Raw genomic sequence first — 21,207 nt, 5'->3', positions numbered from 1 at the left:
AAATAGAATCCACAATTGAAAATTTGATTTATGTCTGACATGGAAATGGCTATTTATTGCTCATGATAAGCATAGAGAAAAACTCAATAAGAAGCCATGAAAATTGCTGATTGTAGACAATTGAACTTACTTAATTGCCTTTACCATTGAAAGACCCATAAACACGCAAAGTTGCTGTTGTTTTGTCGTAAATTGAAATGAGAAGCAAGGAAAAAAAGCAAATTAAATTGTAACAATTAAAATTCATTCGTTATTCGATAATCATCTAGTATTTGTTACGTACGGCATGGTCGTCTCTTTCGCTTGGTGCACCGCTTATGCAATAGTAGCAATCACCAAGAATTTTTATTCTTAATTGCTGGTATTTCTGTTGAATAAATAAATTTATGGATGCTTTTAAATAATTGTGGGGATTTTGATTATGGTTGCAATATAATTGAGGAAAATATGTTTGGAAGCAGTTTGGAATTTGTTAAGGAATCGCTTGAATTGAAAAGAATATTTTGGGTAGTTCTTATTGCTTACAGAGCAAATTCTGTGAGTTCTTATGGAGCTTATTGCCAAAAATTGTTTTTAGGTCATTTGACCAATCTAGCTACTCTACTCTCCTACCCTCCTGCACCCCAAACCAAAGTTCATTAACCACCGTACATGCTCTAAATCTTCTAAATTTACCAAGAATCTGGCTTTATCTTTAAGTATTTGTCACAACACCTTAGTATTGATAGAGCAAGAGCTATTGCTTTTTGCATTCGATTTCCGCTTCCTTCACGAAATGTCCGTGTTCATGCTCCATTTCATTCCCTTAGTTACACATCTAGTCCATAAATCAGTCCTCAATGTTTTGCTGTAACTAAATCCAAAGACGTCCAATTCAGTCGACGTCCATAACAAAAAAATTCCCAGAAAAATCGAAATCAGTCCCAAATTTCGAGATTAGTCCTCAATCTCTCAAAAGCTCTCAATATCCTCCAAATCCAAAATCCTAATAGCTTTATCGAGTTTTACTTTCAGTTACAAAATTCACAAATTATTTTCTATCACGCTATGTGTTGTAAAGTTAATTCTGTGTGAAATTCCAGTAGTTTTTCCCAACCGTTAAAGTATTTAATTTCTATAAAGTGTACATAAAATTTCCATCCGACTGTTTTTCCATTTCCATAAGCACTGCTGATTTCATTGAAAAAGCAACCATGTCGATTTAAAGTGATTATCATTTACGAGTTGAGTGAGAGAGAGGAACTGCAATTAATTTTTTTACATCATACAGTCGTTCATTTTACTGCACAATTTAAGGAATTTTCTTCTCGTTTGCCTTCTTTTTCCATCCATTTTCGAGCTTTTCTCTTGTTAACTGAACAGCCTTGATTACATTTTGTTAACTGAAATGGCGTTTGTAAGTGCCGCACCATGCCAAATCTCATCATATAAATTGAAAACAGATGTAAGGACAATGTTAAGTATTTTTAATAATTTGGCGTTATCATGGAGACGTAGATGAGCCCTAGCAACTGTATTTTGCAGCTAATGGAGTCAGGGATTCGCTATCGGACTAACCATCGTTATCGGACTAATAGTCGTTATCGGACTAATCGTCGTTATCGGACTAATCGTCGCTATCGGACTAATCGTCGCTATCGGACTAATCGTCGATATCGGACTAATCGTCGATATCGGACTAATCGTCGATATCGGACTAATCGTCGATATCGGACTAATCGTCGCTATCGGACTAATATCAGACTAACCGTAACTATAGGTTGAATTAAGAGGATGTCGAGATATGGATCAGCATATCCCAGATAACCTCAATTTCCTCAATTTGAAAAGCATGCCAAGGTCAGAACATCGTGAGCCCAACCACACCTGACTACGCCCCAGTTCAGCATAAAAGAAAAATAAATTTTTTATGACATTGAACGAAAAAAATAAAAACCTGACACAAACAAATAAATGCTTGTGAGGCACCATTTATGCCGAAGTAAATAAGAAGAGATAAAACGAGTCAACAGAAGCAAAAAAGTTGAAAATTTCTCATCCAATATTTTTGCTGTTATCTTTGGTTTATTCACGCATAAGGATGAGAAAAAAAAAGTTGAGGAACTGACGATAAAGAATGTAAACTTTATGGAGCATTTTTTCCATTCTAGCAGGCAAAAATGTTTGGTGACAAAAATTTCCATTTTATTGAGGCAGGTCTCAAAGTTTTTTAAATAGTTTGATGGAAATTCTTGTTCCTGAATTGACATAATAGAAAAAGTTTATCATTTTATGAATTTGTAATGGAATTTGTAATCACATAAACTTTTCAATCTATCCGATGGAAGATTTTTCTGCTTGATAAGTTCTTATTTTGAAGTTCAAAACAAGTTTTTTTTTGAGGTGAATATAAATATTCTTGGCATGTTGCAGCATTTTTTTGTGTCTGCTTCATATAATGTAGACATTTTTATGTCCATACATAAAGTACCATAATGGATATTACGTTAAAGGTTAACCATTAAAATTCACCACATAAAGTAAGTTGTTAGTTACATTGACTATCAAGTATTACATTTACATATCCCACTGTTATCAGTGGGAGCCGCTAGATAATTGTCCAAAAATACCACAAGCTGTCACGAAATGGTTGGGAATTTTGGAAAAAAAAAGATTGAAGAAGTTAAGTTGTTGATTTTGATGAAAGGAGGCTTTGGAAGTATTTTTGGGCAATTTTGTAAAGGGAATGGTTCGAAAATTATGTAACGCTTATGAGGGACGAATTCTAATGATCCAGGATATAAGTGCACGCTACGAAGAAGTAAGGAGTAACAATTTTGTCACAGAGTCCAAATTTTGGTTAATGATTTTGTTACTAAGTAGTACGTAATTTACTAATGTTTCCAAAGGTATGACGAAAATGGACGTAATATGGACTTAATTATGGGAAAGTTTCAGAGCAATCGGACACTCCATGCCATGTTATTTCGGTCACACTCCCAAGACTGCTTGTATTTTTCATCGAATATGACTAAAGTTCAAAATACTATAACGATTTGGACAAGATATCGAGAAGGTTTCACGTCGTAAAAATGGACAAAAATCTGACAACAGCTCAGGTCAACATGACTATGACCCTAGTCCAGATTCGATGAAATTCGGCCTCAGATCAGAGTCAAGTTCATCGAATTCGGCCTGAGGACAGAGTCTAATTGTCTTAGGCTAGATTTTCAGCTATTCTTTTCTGTGAGATTTCCAAGATAGTCGCTAGATCATCAGCTTTAATTTGCAAGAAACTGCTGATTACTTAATTCCCCAACAACTTCCCCAATATTTCAACTTTCTATATCTCAATAAATAAACCATTAACAATGAATAGACAAAAAGCCAGACATATAGCTCACAATGCCAACGTCCTATTCAAAAAACGTGACAATTTCTAAAGACTAAAGACAACAGAAGAAGAAAACATAAAACGAAGCAAAAATGAAAGAACGTCTCTTGTTTTTCTTATTTCTTTTCATGCTTAAGCAATCAAATAAAAGTTTTTCATTTTCAGTCTTGTTCAGTACTTTATTGCATGACTCCGTGGTGAGCAATGCAAATTATTTGAGCATTAATAATTGTAAATAGGCACACAAATACCTATTAGAATATGAATCGTAAAATTAGGCAATCTAGTGTGCGTTAAAATGAAAATTATTTCAATTTTCTCGTAATATTTTAGTTGTTGCTCTAAAAATAGAAGCGACAATAACAAACAATATTTTTGTTTATTTTCATATTCTTTTCTTCCAAACATATTTCAGCTCATCGCATAAACAAATCGATTTTTGTGCATATATATCTGTATACTTTTTCGTTCGTTACCAACTCACCTCTGCCAATCGATCAAAGCGTGCAAAAAGTTCATTGAGAATTTTTACGAGATCCTGTGCACAATATGTTGACGATATTGCTGTAAAGCCAACAATATCTGCATACAGTATGCTGCAATGAGAATAACAGGAAAATTATTTTTAATAAATTTATTTTCAATATTTTTTTATGACTTGATAAATAAAATGAACAATTTAGTTCCATTTGGTGCAGGGATTACAAAATGTTGAGCTGCTATCGATATATAATGCGATCTATAGAGTTCTGTTAGATATCAATTGAAATTTTGTGGACATTCCTATACATTTTTTGGGTTCAAATATAAAATCTAGATTATCGCTTTGTTTTTCCACGAAGGATCATCGATATTTTATCAGAAATGTCACGTTGAAGCTTGTCGGTTAGCAAATTCTCAAAACTTATCAAAATCAACGCTCTGCCATTTTTATTTGGGAAAGTTTTGACATCGAAAGAGTGTTTAAATATTGATTTAGGATTTCTGGGAATTTTTGAGGAGTGGAAATGAGATTTAAATATTTTTAAAGCTTGATTAAGCCTTAAAATTTATTAGATTTCCATAAGATTCTGCCACAATTTTTTACTGAATGCACTTTTGATGCGAAAGTTTTGCCTCATTTTTTTACTGAATGCACTTTTGATGCGAAAGTTTTGCCTCAATTTTTTTACTGAATGCACTTTTGATGCGAAAGTTCTGCCTCAAATTTTTTAGTGAATGTACTTTTGATGCGAAAATTCTGCCTCAATTTCGTTACTGGATGCACTTTTGATGCAAAATTTATGCCTCAATTTTTTGCTGAATACATTTTTGATGCGAAAGTTTTGCCTCAATTTTTTTACTGAATGAACTTTTGATGCGAAAGTTTTGCCTCAATTTTTTACTGAATGCACTTTTGATGCAGAAGTTCCACTTCAAGTTTTTACTGAATTCTCTTTTGATATAAAGTTCATACCGAAAACTTTGCATCATAATTTGCATTCCCTATCCAATTCAAGTAAATAAGGAATAAGAAACATTTCTTTCCATTAACTAGACCTTGTGTCATCCTTCAAAGAAATATTATTGATGAACAGAAAAATGGTTCTCATCATTATTTGTTGCTCACAGCAAAGCAGCTTGTTGTTTTGTTATCAGAAGCTTTGCAGGAACTTTTTTTTTTACAACAAGTGCTTCATTATTTTCTCTTTCAACGTCCACTGTGCTGGAAAAGATAAAAGATGTCGGTTTTTTATAAAAAAAAATTATTTTCTATGCTTCTATTGTTGCTGTATTTATAAAAAAGATACACAAAAGATAGTATCGACATAGACTTTAAGATGAATCATAGTTAATTAAAATAAATAAGTTCTGTCACATTCCCTTATTAAATTTATTGATCTTAGTTCTCAATTAATGATAAAGTTTTATGATCTAAAAGTAAATTAATTAAAAAGTTTTTTTTATAGACGATGATGCTAATCGATTGGATCTATACTTTATTTTCACCTTAACTACCTAGGTGTGAGGTGAATTTTTATGTGAAATCAATAGCTTGTATGAATAATGACTTTTTACCCCATCTCTCTGTTGATTAATAATTTATACTTTTCAGATCATAAATTTTAATTTATTTCACAGAATAAATAGAATTTGGATTCTAGACACGTTCCTTAGTCACAGATTATTTTGAAATTTAATAAACAATAAATGGAGAAAATGTCGACAGTTATTAAGAAATTGTCATGAAAATAAGTTTTGTTTTTGAAACCCTTTTTTGCCTTTTCACGGAAAGGACTCCGTTTGACATCAAAAGGCAGGTAGCATGACTCTTGCCTCAAGGCGAAAATTATACAGGCGTGATTTTTTTTAACGTTGTTCATCAACTTTTCCCTACAATAAACAAGCTTTTTCCTTCATTAGGATATCCATAAAAAATGCTTCGTTCATTAGTCAATTATATTTTTATGCTTATTCTTATAAAAAAATGTTGATGATGGAAATGGATTTAAAGCTGGAACAGCAGGAAAGGGAAAATTCAATTAAGGCTGAAGGTAATTAAGTAATTTTGAGTAGATTTTTTGTGCTTAATGAACTCTAACTGACAGTAAATTGTACAGAAAATTTGAATTAGGATGATTTTTAGGAAAAGTTTCAGTTATGCTTCATATTTTGGGATTTTAGTGCTTCAGCTTTAAGGAAGCTATTGCTAGGCACAGTATTGCATTTAGTGCCATTGCGCATTTATGGAACAATTGTTTGAATTCAATTTTGGTACTTAATAACTTGAATCTTGACTGTTCAGTTGAAAAGAACACTTTCCCGAATATATGTTCTGAACGGGAATCGAACTCAGGTTCAACGATTTCCGGCCCAAAGCTCCTAGCACTAAGCTATCGGGGCTGTTTGAATTGCTTGGCATAGTACCAATTCAACCGTAGAATCGGCTGTACTAGGAACCTACAACAACAATTCATATGTATGACCAGCAAGGATTGCAGTTTAGTGTCCAATCCTGAACATAACCATATATTCCATTGGTTGACCCAAAAAAACGAAATGAAATCGAATACCCCCCAACAAATTCTAAGGATCTCCATTTGAAATTAAGGTATACAAACATATTAAAGCTCTTTATCCGATGTCACAAAAATTATGTACAGAATAAAGCCCATCTGAATCCTCAATAAAATACCAATGAAGATGTATTGACATGACAATTCGTTCTTTTTTTGGTAAATAAATAGTAACTGAAATTCACTTTTTTTTGCTTGCAAAAAAAAGGAGAGACAGAAAAAAGTTTCATGTACCGAAAATTATCGAGTGGGAAGTGTAAACAAAACCGAAAGGTTGGATAAAAGGCAAGTAAAGGCAAGTAGGAAGAAAACATGAGAATCATGTCGGAATATTCTACCGGAAGTTATTTGAAAATATTTTTTACGTACTGTTGTAGAAAATATTCGTAAGTTATTAATGGTTTAAGGCTGTTGCGTAGGTAAACGAGAATATCAAGTCGAGTAAAGCATGAGGATTGAGTGACTTAGTCTTTTGAGAGGAAAAGCTGATTGGCTGCCATGAAGATAATATTATTTAAATGTGATCAGGTTAGGTGTGCAGCCATAAAGGGAAATGGGTGGGTAAGTTGAAAGGCAAAAGGGAAAAGAGGAAGCGGTAAGCAAGAAGAAGGGATCCAGAGAGAGTTGAAGATGGAAGAGGATTGATCCTTAATCCCTGTTGTTGAATGCGCGCCTGATCAGGTCTATACTTAAGACGAAGACAACGGATGAAGCTTTTTCCATTAATTTAGAGCTTTCTAGGAATTGAACCCGAAGACGACAATATAACAACCTCTAATGTCTGTTTCCAGCATTTTCAGTTCTCTACTTCCTTCCTTCTTCATTAACTTAAAGTTAGTTTTGGACGAAATAGACTTTCCATGTCCAACGAAAAGAAAAAGCTTTTCGTACTAATTTAATAAGATACAAAAAATCCATAGATTTACTAATCAAGTTCCATGATGAAAGGAAAGCAGCACCAAAAAAAAAAGAGATTTTTATTTCTGTACATGTTTACTGCATAATAAAACGAATGAGTGAGAGAATTAAGTAAGTAAGCTTCATATGAGCATAAAAAAATATACTTTTTACACATGCGAGTAGCATGCTCAACATTTTATTTCCTTTTATTATTTTTATCTTATTGTTATTATTATGTGTGCAGCACAGAGATGTGAATTTTTATTGTGTATTTATTACCTGACATTCTCATGACGGCTCATGTAAATTTTCTTAAATTGCTCCGAATCATTTGAGCCGAGATCTTGACGCATTTTAACAGCAACATGCTCAGGAAGTACTGACAGCAACAGTCTTTCCTGTAAAGAAAAAGATCAAAAAAATTGAAAATTTAATGACACAAAAATTAAAGGAAGTGTGCTGAGATTGTGACTGCTCACGAGTCTTTTCGGTGTAGGCTTCTCTTCTATTTACATCTTTAATTAATTAGGTATGAGATAATTACTAAGACTTTTATATTCCTTACCTGTTCGGCAGATTGCTCTTCAATCAAAGTTTTAACTTCTAAACTTTGTTTCGCCTCGACAAATGCTCGCCTTTGCTTACCCTCGCCCAAGAAATAACATAAAAGGCCAATTAAAGCTGCCGTCAGAATCAAGAGTACGTTGGCAACTTGCTAAATAGAATACAAGATTAATAAAAAAAGAGTCATTAGATGAAAATATCTGATTTGGATATTGTCCAAGTGATTTCTTTATAGGTAAAGTGCATTACATATACATATTGTATATGCCGTAATTAATTACATTCTTATGCTGCTCTCTTTATCCTTGATCTAAATCATTAGCTTGGATTTCGATCTGGTTTTGAATTGAATTGATTAATTTTGGGGCTTTTATGGCTCAGTTTTGGATTGAGGATCATTCAACTTAATATGTAGGAACTGATGGATCATTTAGAAATGATGTCGAATTGCTAAGTTACGCCAAAATGACCCAAACATAAGCTTGCCTTCCAAATAGCACAATTGAATCAAAAATCCAGTCTCAGCCCGAGTGACAATCCGATTTGATGCCGAATTTGTTTTAAATCTGCTGATGCCGGATTATTCGACTTGTGCTATTCAAGCTTCCATAATCAAAAACATACATCACATGCCAATTCGAATAGAAAGTTCTTGACTCCATATATACGAGCTGCAGATATTGTAAATCTAGAAATGTATCAAGATGCGTAGATATGTTTATGATTAATGACACAAACTAATAGACAAAATTATTGGAAGAAGGACCAAGTTTTGAATAAACAAAAGGCACAGACAGATTGGAAGATTCCTTGATGGATTGACGGATGGAATAAGAAATCTGTTGTGACTGTAAGATGAGTTATAGATAGAAGTTTAATCCTTTCATATAATGTAAAGTTATGGCAACAATTCTCAAGAGAAATTTGATAAAAAATAAAATGACTCCAAACAGAGTTGGCATAACTTTGAGAATCTAGACTCCAAAAGACCAAAAAGAAGCCTCCAATGGGAAAAAGATGAATCCGTGGCTGGCATCTTCCCAATCAAGTCCTGCCAACTCTGACTTCAAGACAAAATGGAGAAGTTGACATCAAAACAACTCTGTACTTTCAAAATAATCCATTCAGTTTAAAATCTCATATTTCACCTATAAGTACCGAACCGTACGAATCTACAAATCACTTAGGCAAATTGCCAACAACCTGCAAAACATTCATCAACAAATCTACAAAAACATCAGAAATAAAGTAAAAAAAATTGTCACACTTGAGCTCATTAATTAAGCTCTCCCATCTCTCCACAGTCTTCCTCGTCTATAAATCCAATTTCATTGTCATTTTCAAGTACTTGTATAATAATGATGCAAAATGAATTGGTCCATTCATTTCAACAATCTCGTAAGAGTACGTGAAAGCGACAATATCTTTTTTTTTATGTGACAACAAATTGAAAGAATGATGAAAGCCATTCACAATATACAGAGTCTAATTTCCTATATACTATATATAGCACTTGAGTAAACACTAAATTCAATACCAACTCAATTTGTCAACCTTTAACATTTTTCTTATAAAACGCAATGTCGCACGCTAAATTTCGATTACTGAAACGAGAGTGAAATGAACGAAAATACATAAGGAGTTGTGCGGCAGTGACGTATGGCAGTTTTGAGGTTATGTGACATTTTATAGAATTCTTTCATAGCTGGATAGGATAACAAATTTGAAAATCCCCAATTTTAATAGACATCACTGACAAACCACCCCCTAATTACATACCCAGGAACAAAATTGGAAGTAAGGGATGAAAAGTTGATCGACATATTTACGTTCCCTTAAAAATAAAAATTGTGAAGTAAAGACATTAAAGGCCATTAAGTGGAACTGTGCTTGTTTGCATACTCGATTAGACTGAAGGGTTGCCGTTCTCGTCTCGTTCAATGCCAAATGTATATAAAGGCGTACCTCAACGACCTTTCAATGTGAAAGTGCGTATTTATTGAAAGGAGATTGAACCCTAACACAAACAATGTTCTTCTCACCTTTTTACACTTTAAGTTTTTTATTTCGTTGCAGGAGAAGTAAAGCATAGAAGAAGAAGTAGTGTTTTCGAAATAAATTTTCAAAATCAATTTCAGTACGGTATTATTTTGGAAAGAGATATTGAATCTCATGTAGTTAGGAATTTGTCTTACGTGATTTATGTTTAAAGTTCGTGTAAGATTTGTTGAAAAGTGTCTTTAAAGGAAAGCAAGTGATTCGTTGGATTTTTAAGGGAAAGTTTTTGGAAAGCTTTCATGATTCTGTTTGGGTATGCATCCAGTATGCATATTAACGATCGTTTAGAGAGGAATTGATATTGAGAAAATGGGTCACTGTAGATTTTAGGGAACATGTATGACATGGAGAGCAGAAGGATGGGCAGACAGAGAGATAGACAGACAGAGAGATGGACAGACAGACAGACAAACAGATAGACGAAAAGAGAGACAGACGGACAAAGAGACAGTTGGACCGATAGTCTGACAAACAGACGGACAGATAGACAGACAGGCTAATAGAAGGATGGACAGATAGACAGGTGGACAGACAAATAAACGGACTGACAGACAAATGGATTGATTGTCCGTCTCGTTGTCGGTATACATAGATAGACCGTCATAACTAACTTCCAAACCCAATAAACATGAATAACCAAACATTATGTGATCTCACTTCCAACTCTGTTCCAAAATTAGAAAAGCAAACACAAGCACGAGCCTCCTTCAGAAAAAACTTTACAAAGTAAACTTTCCCGGTAAAATTCACAGTCATCGTGACTTCAATAGAAACTGACAGAAGCTTTCTATCTATTTCCTCTTCACTTTGATGCTTTTTCCGCATGTGGAAGTGAAACCAATATGCACACGAAAGAGATTGTTGTTAACAATTTTATGACATCATATTCGTTTCACAGGTTAAAAATTATTCCACAAGAAAACACATGTTTTACAGCTCATGCATGTGCACAAATGTTATGGCACATAATCATTATTTAAGATAGTCAGGAGAGAACGTGACATTTTGAATTAGCAAATGCACTTTAAATGAAAGTGCCATAATAAAAATTTGTGTCGTAATAAAGAATGAGCAAAAGAGAAAAATTTTATGTCATTAAGTTGCGGGAAGTGAATTGATAAATTTTGTGAAATTTAATTTTTCATACTTTAGGATAAATGGAAATTTGTGGAGTCATAAATGTTAGGAATATGGAAGTTTTGTGTGATAAGATTCTTGGTCATGATTGTACTCAGAGAATTTCGAGAAACTTTTTCCACATAATATTGGGAATTGGGGAAGCTGAAGTCTGATTCCGAAGCTGAACAGCCTGAAGGGTGGACTACCTGAAGGGTGGCAGCCACACAGTCAAGCTAGAGATGTTAAGGCTTACGACCGCTTATACAACCGACCATATTAGAAACAAGCTGTAATTTGCGAGGCAAGCTGTAGGAGACGACTAAAGGTGATCATGAATCGCAATTGATCTTTACGACTAGCGAAGGAAGTTAGTAAGTAGAGTATAGCCATCAATAGAGCCAGCTTCAGAAGCCGACTGAGGGAGGCCATGGATCACACTTGATCTGTACGACTAGCGAAGTAAGTAAGTAAGTTGTATACTCATGGACATGCTTATTAAGGTGAGTATGCTCATTGCCTATTAGAAATACCAAATCTGTCAATTAAAAAATCCACAACCCCTAACCTTATAATCAATTCCACAAGTAAAACAAATATCCAATCGTCAACTTTCCCTTCAGTAATGGAACTCAGAAACTCAGTTGTATAATTAAATAATAGAATTAATAAATCGTAACCTTCACAGTAATTGCGGGAGAAAAAGTTTTCCTAAGCCTTAACGAAACTGAAAGTTTTCCTTCTCGTTATTCCATTTTTTAAAAAAAGAAAAGAATTGCTTGCCATTTTTAGGGGTAAGAATTTAATTCATCTCATCTAAGACATAATGATGACAAATTTTCTTAATATAACCCAAAGTTATACATCAAGGCTGGCATCCATTTAAAGAGAGAAAATTGAAGGAGGCTCGTTGGCATGTAAGATTGGTATTCTGATTCATAAATCTGCTTCCTTAAGCCCCTCTCAGTATGGATTCAATTTAGAAAAGATGGATTTGGGAGAGGAAAAAGCCTTTTTTTAAGGCACAACTTCAACATTTTATTCATATCGTGTAAAGATATTTCCATTAAAGATTAAAGATGTATTAATGGAATTTCTCAAAAAAAGAAACTTTCCATCATGTGCTGTGTGTAGTTAAGAATGTAAACCTGTTGATATTTATAGAATGTGAATTTTAAAATGAGCCATAACAATATCCATTCAGCAGTATAGAAATACAATCATGTTTTATTTATTCAACGAACATGCGTCAATATCCCATAATCCATAATGTCCCAAAGATATATTAAGCTATTGAACTTTTTCTTTTCTTTCTTATTCCAAATTGGTTGAGAATGTGATGGTTATTGCCTATGGGAAAAATTATATGTAGCGCATTTTTTATGAGCATGTATGATTGTACGATTTCAAGGTTGTGTGGAGGAAAAAAGTTTTTCAAATGCTGTAAATCATTGTGGATATATGCGACCTGGGATATGGTGTGACTTAGTTGTCTTGTTGAAGTTTTTCGTTTGATTTAACAGCGTCTTGATTATTTGTTGGAAAGAAGAGCTGAGTGCTTGATATTAAACTTATAATTGAATGTCTGATGCAGTCTGATGAAGCTCTGAACCGGCTTCTTAAGTTCTGAGTCAGTTTCACATACAAACTGTAGACTTATGTGTACACAATCCTTAAAAATGTACCCTAACTGCCAAAGAGACCATTTTTAAGTAAAAATCCGTAAAAATGGACTGAAATCAGCAGTTACATAGCCTTCAGTCCACTTTCATGAGTTGCCGTCATCGCAGTGACTAAGCTTCAACTATATTGTACTGCTCAGTCCATCCAATACTCAAAGATGTCATTCAAAAGTGACGTACATTGTAAATTAAGACTTTGATCCATTCCAGAAAAAGTTTGAAAAGATTTACAAATGATTCCCTCCTAAAAACTATAATTTTAGATTTCATTGAGACAGTTGACGTAAACATGAGAAGAACTGACAAAAAACTGACTATAAATAAGTCACAGCAGCATAAATCACACCTACTAAAATCCAAAATTGCTCCATAAATAAACCCCAAAAATCCAAAATTTTCATTCAATTCATTTTATATCTAAACGCAAAAAGTATAAAGGTTCAAAATGCTTACCTGCTCCCAAAAGTATTCCTCCCTTCTAGCCGCTTCTATGATGATGCCCATATACACAGCAAAGGATCCAATTGCCAATAAAATGCCAGTATATTGAAAGACTACAGGAATTGTGATATATACTAAAAAATTTAAAAGAACAGCCCATCCAAGTGAATCTCTATAAATAAACAAGTTGAATGAAAAGGAAAAATGTACATTTATATTTTATGCCTTGACACTTTTAAAGATACAGAGTAAAAATATTGTCAGACGCAGAGCGAGATGAAATTTTCAGTTTTTTCTTCTGTGAATTTAACATCAGGATTTATAAATATAACTTTGTCAGTTTATTGACAGAAGTCATAAAAATTAGAATTACGATTTATTTTTTTTTGCCCCCACGGCAATAAATAACGATAAATTTCATATTTAAATGTGACCGCTTGATTGTGGATTTTAACTTAATTTTCATTTAAATGTAAATAAAATTATGAATTATTGTACAGCATTTAAAATGTAATGAAGGAGGTTGTCGGAAAGTTTGAAGAGTTTATAGTGGGAAGCATAAAAGTTCTCTGTACACATAAATGGTTCAGTAAATACTATGGAAAGTTAAATAAATTGTAAAAGTTTAAATGTTACATATGTGAGGAGAAGAATGAATTGAATTTTATGGAATGCTGGAGGGTTTGTAAATTGATTGACAATTTATTGGCTTTTGTTGAGCTCTTTTGTGGTTTCATTGAAGAGTTTTATGATTAATTTGCGGATATTATTGAAAATAATTGAAGTTTTTATGGTTTAAAGCTGTTTTGAGAACAATTTTAGAAAATAACGGTCAAAATATATTCAAATTTTGAGAAACTTTGAAGATATCAAATTTTAATTGACCGTTAAAATCAAAAGATCAGCAAATTGACAAATCAAAGCCATTTTATTCCAAAGAACCTCTGTTAAGCCACTCAAATCCCATCTTAATCTCCTTCATTTATATTCCACCATCGCTTCTTTTTCCAATCAATAACCAATAAAGGACACCATTCTCAAAATCATTTGAAAAATCACCAACAATACAAAATAAATTTATTTTTTGTGATTTCCTCATACTTTTTCATTCCTTTATTAACCTTAATAAATTCTGGTCGCATCGATCATAGTCACAAAAATAAACCACCTGAATCTTATGAATTATGACACACGTCGTTGATTCAATTATTTTCTATTATCATAAGCTTTATCTTTCTCTCAGAACGCAGGAATATGATTCTGTGGTATTAATCAAGTAAATTCTTTGTCTTCATGAAGTATATACGCTAAATGTTAAAACATTTTCTTCTTTGATGTTTGATAAATTTGAAAATTTTATCTCTTTTTATGAATATAATCTAGACTATGATTATTAAAATTAGTTTTTGAAGGATTCTAGCATATTTTAATTATTCAGCGGAGGCAAATCTTACTTCTCAGAATCACGGTTGTAGGACGAAAAATGAGAATTTTAATAACTCAAGAATATGCTTTGAATAAATTTGTACAATTTTGTTAATTAGAAAAAAAGAAGAAAAAGTATACAAATAGACAGCGTCTGAGGGATAATAAATCATGTCTAGCATTAATTATGACGGAATGGATTATTTATGAGTTTGAAGTGTCCATTCTCTGAAGGATTGTGTCAAAGAATTTGAGAAATATGGCGTGATCCACGTGATCCAGTGAAACTCCATACCTGGACACACCTGGAAGTTCTGTGTCTTTTGGGAATATTATTGAGAGTGGAGATAAACAGTAAGGGGGACTGGAGTTGAACTAAGGCTCACCTAGCCACAAAGTATAATCTTCTTGAGCCATGAGAGAAATTACTGTCATTATTGAGGATATTCCATAGATTAGACAGGACGAGCAGCCAGGGGAGTAGCTAGAACGCAAACATTGAGTGACATTTTGAATGTTTGACCCTAAAGGTGACAGAGTGCGGCTTTTCGACCCTGTCACTTGCTCCAATAGCAAGCTAACCAAGAAAGTCTACTAGCAACTGAATCAGTTGCCTTGTGTCTACCATAAATCATCAAAAATTAACCTCCAAATGACATCCGTATAAAAATAATCAAATATTTAGATTGATAATTCCAGAGGTCGTAGTCGGATGAGTTTTAGTCGGCTTTAGTCGGCTAAAGTCGACTAAAGTTTAGTCGACTAAAGCCGACTAAAAAATTTCTGAGAATTTTCTTTGTCGACTATAGTCGACTAAAACCGGCTAAAGCCGACTAAAGCCGCGACTAAGATCGACTAAAATGAAATTTTTACACTTGTGAAGTATATGGAATTTCATATAAAAAAATTTTTTTTAATTTCCAACAAGCTTAAGTTCGAATCTCATAATATTTTTTGGATATTTTTTCAATATTTAACTAATTTATAATCTCAGAAAAGTCTAATTTTCTTATTCAAAGATGAAAAACTCCAAAAAAAGCCGATTTTGCATAGATTTTCTTATTAAAACGTGAAAAATTCAAGAGAAATCCGAAGTTTGTCTCGCATTTCTAATTTTTGGATGAAAAACTGTCGAAAATTTGAAGTTTTGTCTGAATTGTCTTATTTGGAGTGAAAAACTACCCAGAAAAGCCAAGTTTTGTATCGGCTTTCTCACTAATTAAGAAAATTTGAAGCAAAATTCAGTATATTCTGATGAATTTCATCCGAAAATTAGAAATTCGAGGCAAAATTTAGATTTTTCGTGAATTTTTCACGTTTTAATAAGAAAATCTTTGCAAAATGGGTTTTTTTGGGATTTTTTCATCTTAGAATAAGAAAATTAGACTTTTCTGAGATTATAAATTAGTTAAATATTGAAAAAATATTCAAAAAATATTATGAGATTCGAACTTAAGCTTGTTGGAAATTAAAAAAAGGAATTTTTTATATGAAATTCCATATACTTCACAAGTGAAAAAAATTTCATTTTAGTCGATCTTAGTCGCGGCTTTAGTCGGCTTTAGCCGGTTTTAGTCGACTATAGTCGACTAAGAAAATTCTCAGAAATTTTTTAGTCGGCTTTAGTCGACTAAACAAACTTTAGTCGACTATAGTCGACTAACACCGACTTCGACCTCTGGATAATTCTATTTGCCTAATTCATTACCTATTTACACTTATCAACCTTCAAATTAACAAAACAACCCCTTTAGATTCAACAATTTAGTTGATTGATAAAATGAATTTAATGAAATCAACAACAAAGTAATTTAATTTAGTTTACATTTCATTTCACAATCCACCTTTTTTTCCCATGCGCTCCACTTCCAATACGTTAATTTATTTATGAGGTCAATCAATTTTCAGGATGCACATTTTTTAGGTATGTAGAACAATAAGGTTCTCTTTGATTATTGCAGTGTTGTCTAAATTGTGTGCCGCGGCACTAATTTACAGCCACATTTTTGGAAATGCTATGAACTGTATACTGTATCTAGGTTTACCACCAAAGTGTGCCTTGGCGCGAAGATTGGACAGCACTGGATTAGTGCATATAATGAATGATAAAATTCATGAAAAATTATCCATATAGAAAATTGGATCCCGTGCTCTTATGCTGACTAATTTTATGATCTTTTATGTTCCTTACTCATGAATATATAAATAATCTTAATAATCTCACCTGGGCGTGACGGCTTCTTTGAGTAGAAGTTGTAGAAACAGTTGTGTTATGGCAAATAGCCATGCAAGCAGTGGCGATATTTCCCATATTGCGCCTCGAAATCGCGACTTTCCGCAAAATTTCAATAGAACAGCCAGACTGATATTTAATATTAAAAACACACATGTTACACCTAGAAATGAAATGAAAAAATAGAAAAAAAAAAATCAATTTTGAATTTTTTTAATAATCAATAGATTGGAAGTAGAGATGCCATAATTGCCATACATGAGATCTTTTCTATATTTGTATTGGCTGCTATTCATCCTAACATAATGAAACGTTGAATAATGTCAGACTTTAATTGACAATTCTAATATTACATTTGATGATCATGTTGCGCATCAAAAAACTTTATTGTCGTCATGAACTTGCTGCTTGCTCACTTTTCTCTTCCTCAGAAATACATATATATAAATTTTAAAATGTCAGAGATTTTTGTTCCTGAATTTTGTGGGGGCAATTTACATGAAATGTAAACAAAATGTCAGATAAATATAAAGTTGACACGATTATTATTTTACGATGAAGTTTGAGCTTCTTCTTGATTTTTGTCTGTGAAATTTAAATTGAAATGACGAGATGATCCGGTAATTATGAACAGAAGTCTTACGAAACTCTTGATGCAGTTTGTTTGCATTGTATTTAAAGTCTTCTTTTGGTTTTCGTGAAGCTGTGGCTTCAAAAGTTATTCGTTGTTTGTTTATTTGCGTTAAGCTGGCTCTTAATATAGCTAAGACGGGGCTTAGGATTGCTGAGACAATATTTTCTCGAAGACTTCTGGAGCTGACTGTTTGGAACTCAGTGAATAATACAATCTATCTAGGAAGATTTATGGTGCGTCGCCGTAGATAGGATAAGATGCAAAGGAGAATCGCCGCATTGTGTTGCTTGGTATGACTAAGATTATCGACCTAGACATCCCTAAAATGCTCTAGCCCAGAGACAGACAACCTGTTTGACACTTGTGTGACCTAACCTACAAGGTGTCGCGAAAAATAAAATATTGCCCATCACTGCTCTAGGCAACAAGCCCCTAGCTTGAGAAATCTAAATGAATCTACATCAACTGACAGCAACTCATCCATTCCAACCATAATGTCATTCAACATTTAAAAATACAAATAAACAAATTAAATTGCTAATAATCCTTTAGAAATTCAATATATAGAACAATAAAGACGTAGATATTCATAGAATTGTTACTACACATGATCTCTTACACAAATGCTTGCTTACGTAACTCATCAGTTATTCAACATCCCATCGTCAGTAATCAAAGAATTTCCTATCAATTTCATATCTACATTCTAAGCAATAAAGTCATCATTAATTCACAAAATTCCTTCATTTCATAAAATATGTACACAAATTCCTTTTCTCCTGCTGCATATACATTATGATTCTAGGACTGATAAAATATAAATAGATTTGAAATGCATCGAGAAAGTAGGACTCATTAAAATCCCAGCACATCGAGTGAAACGGTAATGATAATGAACGTACTAATAATTGACTTATGCTGTAGAGCATTCTCTTCCCCCAAGAGGATGTGCACAGTGAGAAAAAATAATATTTTCAGTCAAGAAAATTGCAACAAATTATGAGAGATGCTTAATGAATTTTTTTTTCATGCTCTATTAAGCAGAGATTTCATGTATAATATGTGTCATATAATCTGCATGAGATTGTGCTACTTTTGATGTCTTTTTGCTGTATTAATGTATTCAGGGTTGTTGATGAGTTTTATTGGTGATCTTTGCGTAAAACACTCGGTGTGGAACAAGATCATTGAGATTTGGATCAGTAGATCTACAAGCTAGTGTGGGCTATCACTCCTTTGATGACATTACTGTCTGTAGCATACAAAGGAAGACTATGAGTCGCTTTTCCGCTATGTATGATCCAATTCGGTATGTAATAATTAGGCACAGGTACCGATAGAGACAGAATGTTTAAGTGTACTTTGTGCCATGCTCTCTAACAACTCCCGATAGGTCAATGGCAAGAATATGCGACCGGAAATCATGAGACGAAGATTTGAGTCTCAATCGTGCTGTTTTTATAAGAAATGTGCTTATTCTCTAAAACCTCAGAAACAGTAAAGCTCTGAGCAACAGCTCAACAACTCTGCTAAATTGTGATTTTTTTAATAATCGTTGAAATTCTTCTGCAAGCAACAAATGACATTTGGATAGCTTATTATTTATTTCCGTTCCTCATAAAATTCATGACAATTTATGTCTCATACATTCTCTTTCATCTTTATCATCCTCAAATCAAAATATGATAATCTCTTCCTAAAAAAAATGAGATATAAATGAAATTGTAATACGAAATAGCTGTTAGCAAGGAAGCTTCATATCCATACATTTGCGTTTCTAACGACACAAAAAAAGTAAGAAGAGATAAAAAAAAAGTTGAAAGAAAAACGAAGAACTTCAGATGTAAGAATGATAAGTTTTTGAGACATGACATGAAAGAATTACGAGTATCACTTTAAGTCACATATTTTTTGAGCTTTTTATTCTGGGTATGGGGACATTAAAGTAATAACAGGTTTTGTAACGATATAAAATGAACATTCGTGCTGTGAATATCATTGTTGAGGTAAAGCAGTGTTTTGTACATGATGGAAATTCTCAAATATGTTGATAAAGAAACTATCCAACGAGGTAATGGATTAGATTGTGGTAAAGGATTATAAATATGAGAAGAGATTATAGTTGTGATAATTTTTTAAAGTTTTGTTGATGGGTGAAGCTAGTTTTATGAGTAAATTAATTAAATTTTGGGCTTATGAGGAGGATGTGATGATAATTCAGGTCCGAACGACATAAAGGAGACGATGGAATGCTTATGGAATGCAGCAATTCAGTCCGCATCAACTTTGAACTCTCGTGTAGCTTTTATATGGCTGTCACATGAAGCCTTGCTATGTAGAAGCTGGAATATAGTAAGAAAAAGTTCGTTTGCCTTTGCCATTAACCTATGACTTTGATATTAAGCCAGATTCGGCGAAATTCGGTTTTAGGTCAGATTCACTTTGGCCAAAAACTGGATTTATCGTCTTCTTTTAAGCTATAAGCTTTCCGAAAAGTTTTTAGGATCAATTTAAATGTTGCTGATCAGGAAGAATTCAACAAATCCAGTTTGCTTTTAAAATATAAAGGTTCGATTCCCACAGAAGACTTGAATCTCAATTCTATTCGAAATTCTCCCAAAACTATAGCTATTTTGGAATTGTATCTTACTTTAAGATGTGCTTATACTCAAAATCCATCAGATAAGTTGGATTTAAATGTACCAAAATACCTTAGGGGATTAAAATTATAACCACAAGATCTATATGCTCTAAAATATAAGTTTAAATTCAAAAGCTTAGTCAATATGCCATTCATTTCATAAATTTACTAAGCACACTAAGCTAACAATTCCTAATGATAATCATAAATTTATTATGAATAGATATTTACATTTTCCAAACAATTTGAACTTATTCGATGGAATATTGAACATTCGTCTGTATAAGCTAAGCTCGTCGAATGTTTGATCAAATCTATCAAATAAAAGCCACACACACCAACAATAGGAAATGAAAATTCTATTGTTCGTACATGAAAATTTATGTTAGATTCGGAAGACAACGTCGTTTCTGTAAATAAAATGTAAATCCATTGTTTATGATGTTGCATTGCATGTGATGCTTTATTCCGGAGCATCAGGTTGTGTAGACTAATAAAATATATAAATGCATCTCCTTATTCATGCTGATTTAGATTTTGACATTAAAGACAAAAAATTCTTTTTGTTGCTTTACAGCACAGCATCATGTGCCAGATCGATGACAAGTAGAAAAGCGGAGAAATTCAAATTTATGTTAATCGTGGAATTTTCATATTCAGCAAAAGAGCAATATGAGATGTCAAATGTCACTTCTTTTGCTTTAATATTAATGCACAAAATGTGTCAAGTCACTGCGAAATTAATTGTTATCAAAAATATGTTGCAGCATATCCATTTGGTTGACATTTTTACAGTAATGCATATACTGGAAATTTTCAAAATAGACCAATTCGGATGCTCACGAAGCCGTGACTAACGACAAGTCATGACTCGACTATGAATAGAAAATTTCTTATATGGAAGAGCATCAATTTACTGGAAAATTGAAAAGTAATATTATTAAAGTCGTAACTATTCATAAGCCAGAAATAATTTGTTTTTATCTAGGAACTGTGGCGCTGACAATGAAGCCTGATTGGATTCAAAATTGGTGGAACAAATTGATTTAGTTTTGTCAATCAGACAAGTAAAGTTCGTTGACTT

General features: G+C 32.9%; 1 protein-coding gene across 4 annotated transcripts in view; it reads right to left on the bottom strand.

Moving 5' to 3' along the window:
* Ac3 (Adenylate cyclase 3) overlaps positions 1-21,207 on the bottom strand; it is a 52,646-nt gene that overhangs the window by 18,726 nt on the left and 12,713 nt on the right. For all 4 annotated transcript variants that reach the window (XM_070653159.1, XM_070653155.1, XM_070653158.1 and 1 more), the window contains exons 3-9: positions 16,840-17,011; positions 13,203-13,362; positions 7,895-8,044; positions 7,609-7,727; positions 3,858-3,969; positions 284-367; positions 131-174 (exon numbers count right to left, since the gene is read on the bottom strand). In XM_070653159.1, the coding sequence (XP_070509260.1) occupies positions 131-174; positions 284-367; positions 3,858-3,969; positions 7,609-7,727; positions 7,895-8,044; positions 13,203-13,362; positions 16,840-17,011 (841 nt within the window). The remainder of the gene's footprint in view (positions 1-130; positions 175-283; positions 368-3,857; positions 3,970-7,608; positions 7,728-7,894; positions 8,045-13,202; positions 13,363-16,839; positions 17,012-21,207) is intronic.

The sequence above is a fragment of the Chironomus tepperi genome, unplaced genomic scaffold, assembly GCF_022539635.2.
Source record: "Chironomus tepperi strain 1889 unplaced genomic scaffold, CSIRO-AGI_Ctep_v1 contig_67, whole genome shotgun sequence".
Lineage (NCBI taxonomy): Eukaryota > Metazoa > Arthropoda > Insecta > Diptera > Chironomidae > Chironomus > Chironomus tepperi.
Note: the sequence above shows the minus strand (reverse complement) of the source record. Positions and strands in the feature narration are given on the sequence as shown.